This window comes from Nilaparvata lugens, chromosome X (assembly GCF_014356525.2).
Source record: "Nilaparvata lugens isolate BPH chromosome X, ASM1435652v1, whole genome shotgun sequence".
NCBI classification, from domain to species: domain Eukaryota; kingdom Metazoa; phylum Arthropoda; class Insecta; order Hemiptera; family Delphacidae; genus Nilaparvata; species Nilaparvata lugens.
Genome location: NC_052518.1, coordinates 44,020,897 through 44,028,535, shown reverse-complemented (window position 1 = coordinate 44,028,535; position 7,639 = coordinate 44,020,897). Strand labels below are relative to the sequence as shown.

Genomic DNA, 7,639 nt, shown 5'->3' with positions numbered 1-7,639 from the left:
TCGATAGGCTTGACTCATTTTTTAAAGGTAATAAAACTATTTGGCCGCATCAATATCCAAAACCGAATCATTTAGCAGAGGCCGGCTTCTACTTTTTAAAAGTTTTCGATAGAACAAAATGTGTTTTTTGCAATGTAGTTTTGGAAAATTGGGAAGTGAGTGATTATGCTATTTTTGAACATAAAAAATGGTCACCGAAGTGCGGCTTCATAAACAATTATCTTGTTGGTAATATTCGTACAACGTCAACTTTTCAGAAAAACCCAGACTACAATGAACAATACGAACGTGAAAATTCATTTATGAAAATGGAATGTTTGCCGAAAAATTTCAAACAGTTAGCAAGTGAGGGATTTTATTATGGTATTGATTTTTCAAATTCGAATGGATTTGGTCTTATTTGCAGTGGTTATCATATGTGGGCAGACACATCGATCAATAAATACCAATTGAGGGATTTACACATTCAATCATCGCCAAATTGCGATTTTGTTAAAAAAAGTTGTGAAGCAGAAGAAGAAGAAGAAGAAGAAGAAGAAGAAGAAGAAGAAGAAGATGATGATAAAGACATAACCTATTAGCAGTGTGTGTGTGTGGTGTGTGTGTGTGTGTGTGTGATAAGTATTCCAGTTGCGCAAAGTTTTAATTAGCAGTTAAGTGTGAAGAACAATAAAGACATGCACCTAGAGTGGGCTAATCAGTTTTAGTGGACATTAGAAGAACATTATTTGCATGATAGAAGTATTCAGTTGAAAAAAAAACTGATTGCGCAAAGGGATGACAGTGTTTTAATTAGCAGTTAAGTGTGAAGAACAACAAAGACATCCACCTAGAGTGAGCTAATCAGTTTTAGGAGCACATTAGAAGAACTTTATTTGTATGATAGAAGTATTCAGTTGAAAAAGACTGATAACATTAGTTTGCTAAATTTGTATGAGAAGAAAACTGACAACAAACAGAAAACTACTGTTGGATTAGAAGAATGTATTTCAAGACAGTTTGCTAGTTGAGTAAATGGAAAATAAACTTACATTGGTTCCGCTGTTGTTTGGCGCTGCCATAGGCGAGGATTGATCTGCTGACATCGTCGTAGTGTTGTTGGAGTTTCAAACTGATACTAACAGAAGGACGCAGTTTTTCGTCATTATATATTATCAACTTGATGAATATAGATGGTAAGAAGTTCAAAGAAAGTATATCTGTTTTGTGCATATGTTGTATGCGAAATTTAGTACAGATGTGCGGAACACTGATAAGGAAACGTTTGCAAATTTCTTAAGGAATGGTCAAAATGTGTGCACCTTGCATGTCTCTGTAACGGACTTAACATCTGCTAGCTGAGTGAAAGATATTAATTTATTCATTGTGCAGTGCACATGCATACTTATATAATTATTGCAACCCCCACATGTTCTGCGTGATAACAAACTGACAGTTGATGGTACCGAGCGGCTCAAAATTATAAAAGCATCGAGCGACATGATATTGCTTGCATTCGATTATAGTGTGACGTTTCATGCACAGTGCAAATGGACAAGCAACAATCCGATAAAGCAGCAGCTGCAGCAACAAGCGAAGAAGCAGTAACACCAACAAACAACACGTAAGTATAATGAACTATTTTTTTAAATTAATTTACAAACTGTAAAAAATTAGCAACAAGTTTTGCGAGTGTTGTCACGTTTTCATCGGCTGATTGAAAAACAAATATGATTAAAATGTTATACTCTAACAATCAAACTGAAAAAGCGGCAGTAAACAATTTGACTACTTTAATTTCTATTTTGAAAACAATTGTCTAACAACTGCAAACAAATATGCCGGCTGAGGAGGAGGTAATAATTGTGCTTGAAGTAAACTGGAAAATATACTATCTGATTTATGATCATTCGTGCGTTTGCAAATAAATGTAAATTTTGAAAACAATTGTCTAACAACTGCAAACAAATATGCCGGCTGAGGAGGAGGTAATAATTGTGCTTGAAGTAAACTGGAAAATATACTATCTGATTTATGATCATTGTGCGTTTGTAAATAAATGTACACACACACACACACACCACACACACACACACACACACACACACACACACACACAGTAATTTTATTCTATACAATTATTTCATTCTATATGTTTGTTTTTCAGCCTGGTTGAGTCGATAGCGCACGACAAGGAGGTGGAGGTGGAAATGGCAAGTGAGGAATGGTGCGTGGTTGACAGCAGCGAATCGCCGCCGGCAAAACGTGTGCACTTTTCCACAGCGTGCGATACGCCAAAACGTGGCGGTCGGGGCCACGGCATTTATTTTGCCGATCAACGACGCGTCATCGCTCAGGGCAGAGGCCGCCAAATTGATGTGGCTGGTGTGAGCGCGGACTCATCATTGCAACAGTCCAGTCGCAATAGTGGTCAGCAAGCTGAAGCATCATCATCATCACTGATTCTGCTAGACGTGACAAACTCATCGCAACCGAGGATCGTGAACGCTACTGCTACTAACATCGACAACGAAGTTGAAAACATTGACCCGCAGGAAACAAGCTCTTCAAAGCGGTAAGACGGCAAAAACTATTTTACTAATACTACTACTAACTACAACTAGCAAAATCGAAAAACTATGGATTATACTATTGAAACGAAGTACTAGCATAAATTCGAGTGCAGTTCGCTACAGATTTGTTTTTAGAAAATATATTTTGATGTTCAAACATTATTGCAAATTTTAAGCCGAAAGTAATGAATTAATTGTTGAAGAAAGTGATAATTTTGACAAAAATATTAAATGGTATTTGTTACAATGTTCAATTGAAAAAAGTAAATGTTGATAGCGGAGCAGCAATCAATCGCAACAAGAAGAAATCGTTGTGAAACTATGACAAACGCATCGTTTTACAGTTATAGTCATGTTAATTAATGTTGATGAACAATTAGATATTTTGCAAGACCAATATTAGTGGTGTAGAGAAAATTGAATCAACGCTTGATAAATTATATTAGGGCAGAGGTTGGACTGTAGTTAGAATCATTCATTTGATTTGAATATTACTCGTTACAATCCTTTAGCTGGCGAAATAGTACATACATTGAAACACCGATTTTATAAAAGCAAAAAGAGCCGTTATAAATGTAAAAACACAATGATAGTAATGTTTTGTATGGAGTGTACTTAGCTATTTTCATTACAGACGTAGAATATGAATGTTGACTATCTGATGCAATTTGAAAATAATCTAAATTGACCGGTATTAAGTTTCTACTACATGCATGACATAAAAAATTTGAAGTGCAAAATTTAAACATTTCTATAACAGTGATTGCTTATGATGCTGCTAAAAAAAAGTTTTTCCATACCGTGTCCAATTTATAGACAACGCGAACATAAAATCAATCTTCTACTATTGTCAAATGATACAACGCCGAAAAATGGCATTATGTTCTGATAAACAACGTGTCAAGGGTATAACGGATTGTCAGGCTACTGAGTCATCACTGTCTTTGCATAATGGTCAAGTGTCATTGTCCATATTGTTTTAACAAATTTACAACTAACCGGCATGCAAATTGCGATGGAAAGACCAATCTATGAAAAAAAACATGGATTTGTGTTCAACATTTGCAATACAAAGAACAGTACCACCTAAACAGGTGTGAAAATGTAAGTTTAAAAATTTTTCGTACACACTAAAAAATAAGTACATTGCATTTGCCGATTTTGAAAGTTTTATTGTACCAACAAATAACGGTGAGGTCGATGACGATGAAAATGTTGATGATTTGCTCGGAACTGATATAGGAAATAGCTTTACAAAGAAAACACAAAAACATGTTGCTTGCGGCTATGCGTTTATTATTTTAGACGAATCAGGTGAAATCTTACGGCCCACGCGTTATAGAGCTACAAGTGTTGGCGAGAAAATTATTGAACAATTTCTTGATGAGATCATTGCCATAGGTCGAAACTGTTCCATTGATATGCAACAAGAAGTGCCCATGATTGAATTAAATGAAGAACAATATTAGCTTTTAACAATAGTACAGTATGTTCTTGTGCAACGATGAATTAAAGCCAACGAAATTCGTATTAGGCACCATCTCATAAAACAGGCATTTTCTCGGTGCAACGCACAAGTCATGTATTTAAATGCAAAAGCACCAAAACTATTAAACTGTTTTTTTCATAATTTTCGCGGATATGATAGTCATTTCATTGTTAAGGCATTAGCAGGACGAAAGGAGAAAATTGATTGTATTGCAAACTCATCGGAAAAATTCCTCACAATTACAATAGATCGAGTACGTTTCCTTGACAGTTTTCAATCTTAAGCTCAAGTCTACAGTCACTTGTTGCCAATCTTGCAAGTGATACAGAAACATTGATACTAATTTCAAAGTAATGTGTAAAATATTCAACGATAAAAATCAATAAAAACTTTTACTACGTAAAGGCGTGTACCCGTATCAGTACATAACAGATGCTGAAAAATTTGAAGAACAGCAATTGCCGGCAATTGACTCATTTTACAGTACACTTAGTAATACAGCATTGCAAGTAGACGATTACGAGCATGCACAGAAAGTTTGGCGCGAATTTACATGAACTCATTGGTGAATATCATGATCTCTACCTTTTGTCAGATTGCTTACTGCTGGCAGATATTTTCAAAATTTTAGGACTGTATTTTTTGCAATTTACAAAATGGATGTATCACACTTTGTATCGTTACCGCATTTTTCGTTGAATGCAATGGTATATTTGACTAAAGTACGTTTAGAATTAATTAGCAATGCTGATATGAACTTGCTCATAGAATCTGGTTTACGCGGTGGTCTGTCAGTTATTCCCCCCCGTCATGCAGTAGAAACAATAAATATATGGGCGCAAATTATAACCCAGCTATTGAAAATAGTTTTTGCTCTATCTTGATTGTACAAGCTTATACGCACATACAATGATTGCCTACAAGCTACCTGAATCAAATTTCAGATTTTTTATCACAAGATGAAATTACAGCTTTAGGCGATTTTACAAGCATTCACGATGAAGCCGAGACTGGCTTATAATTGAAGCAGACCTGTCCTATCCAGTTAATTTACACGAATTACATAACAGCTTCCCCCTGGCACCATTAAAAGATCAGCTGCCTTACAACCTGTTCTCTCCATATCAAACAGACAACACTGTTGCTCTGCGCAGAGAAGCGGCCGCGCGCCGCCCGTCTCCCGATACAGCCGCCGCCACCACCGCGTCATCACGTCTTTTAGCCACCCTTTATAATCGTAAACGATATGTACTCCACTATAGAAATTTGAAACTTTTTTAAGCTTGGCATGAAATTGACTGCTGTACATAGAGTAATCGCTTTTCATCAGTCGTACTGGCTTAAACCGTTTATTGATTTGAATGCGCAACTGAGAAAGGAAGCGAAAAATTCATTTGAACGTACCCTCTTTAAATTTCTTTCAAATAGTCTGTTCGGAAAGTTGATGGAGAATAATAGGAAAAGAATAGATTTTAAGCTAATTACTTGTCAGAAAAAATTGGAAAGTTTGATTGCAAAACCAAGCTGTAAACGATGGATGTGTTTGACAAAGACATTGTCGCTGTACAAATGTGTAAAACAGAAATAAAATTAGATCGTCCAATTTATGGGTTTTTCAATTCTTGATTTGAGTAAATTTACAATGTTCAATTTCCACTACAACATTTTCTTGAAAATGTTCGATCCAAGCTGTGTTAAATTATGCATGAGCGATACAGACTCGTTGCTATATCATATCAAATCGGACGATATCTATGCAGTATCAAACAAAATCTTCAACATTTTGACACAAGTGCTTATCCTGTCACACATTGTTGTTATAGTCAATTGAACCATGGTGTGCCTGGCACATTTAAAGATGAATTAAAATCTGGCATTATTACCGCTTTGCGGTCTTCGTGCAAAACTTTACAGTTTTGAATATGTACTAAGCAGTAGTGCTAGTAGCGGCAGTGACAGTAGTAGTAGTAGTAGTAATAGTACTAGTATTAAGGTTAGTTCTTATGAAAAATTTAGTAAGCACGCAGCTAAAGGCGTAGCAAGAACATTATAAACAATAAATAAGATATGACATGTACATGAAATGCCTGACAGATAGATTAGTTCAACGTGAATGCTTTTCACATTACGCAGTTATTCACATGATATTTATCAAATATCGTGTGCCAAAGTTGCATTATCACCATTTGACACAAAAAGATACATTGAATCAAACGGTATAGATACGAAAGCATGGGGTCATTATTTAATAGAAGAGAGAAGAAGAGAAGATATTGATAACAGCAGCAACACGGCTAGGGGACTGGTGTTACGTCAGATTGATCGCAGCAGTGAGAGTGAAGAGAGAGAGAGAGAGAGGAGCAAGAAGCTATTAGTGAAACCAGTTCAACAAGCGCAGCTCAGACACAGCTCAGTGTCGAACACGAAGAAGAAGAAGGCGGCAGAAACAACATCCGTCTAAAGAAGAAGAAGAAGAAGAAGAAGATGAAGAAAGATCGCTGTTGAAGACATCGGAGCAGTGCTGCAGGTGTGACTGAACTCTAGCAAAAACAATCACACGCGCACGCGCACATTCGTGTAGGGGAGAACGAAACCGCAAATATGTCAGATTTGCAACAGAAAATTGCTCAGGAATTGCACCGTCCAGCGCGAAGAAAATTCAACAGACGTAAATATATATTAAAAGGAATAAAAGACCTCATTCAAATTGATTTAATTGAATTGCCAGAATTTGCTAGAGCAAACAACGGCTATCGTTATGTTTTGATTGCAATTATTGTTTTTCACGTTATGCTTTTGCTGAACCATTAAAAACTAAAACAGGAAAAGAAGTTGAACGAAAATTAGCGCGAATATTAGTGTTAAATAAGGGTATAAAAAATGTGCAAAGCGATTTAGGTCGTGAATTTTACAATAAGGATGTTAAACAACTATTCGATAGGTTGAACATTAATCATTACAGTGTATTTTCTGAAATTAAGGCAGCTTTTGTTGAAAGATTGAACCGAACACTGAAATCACGTTTGTATGAAGACTAACTGCTAGCGGTACGCAAAAATGGTTAAACATTTTGCCGGACATTGTTTATCAATATAATAACACTATTCATTCAGCGATTGGCATGACACCGGCCAGTGTTAGACGACGTCATGAAAAGCATTTGATCATGTTACAGTTGAAAAAGACAAAACAATCGCCGCCGCCGTGTACAGTTTATCGACCAAAGTTTGCATTAGGCGACGTAGTGCGAATAAGTAAGTTTCGTCAGGTTTTTGATAAAAGTTTTAGATTAAATGGTCGCCAGAACTGTTTATAATTCACGGTGTTTTTCCCACACAACCGCCAACCTATGTAATTCGCGATCTTAACAATGAATCATACAAGGTAGATTTTAGTGAACAATTGATGAAAACAAACTTAACACCGTCCGAACAAAATACATATTTAGTTGAACGAATAATACGAAAATCAAACAATAAATATCTTGTTAAATGGTTAGGCTTTGATAAAACTAGCTGGATAGATAAGAGTGATATTATTACTCCGTCTGTAAAACAGAAGAAGAAACTGGGTGCTACGCGCAAAATCATTAAATTTA

The 7,639-nt window shown here is 36.0% G+C and overlaps 1 protein-coding gene across 1 annotated transcript; it reads left to right on the top strand.

Moving 5' to 3' along the window:
• Positions 1 to 1,514: 1,514 nt before the first annotated feature.
• On the top strand, positions 1,515 to 2,558 carry LOC120354590. Its single transcript, XM_039441942.1, has 2 exons — positions 1,515 to 1,603; positions 2,147 to 2,558. The coding sequence occupies exons 1-2, from the start codon at positions 1,530 to 1,532 to the stop codon at positions 2,556 to 2,558; spliced, it is 486 nt and encodes a 161-aa protein (XP_039297876.1). The 5' UTR covers positions 1,515 to 1,529.
• The last annotated feature ends 5,081 nt before the right edge of the window (positions 2,559 to 7,639 follow it).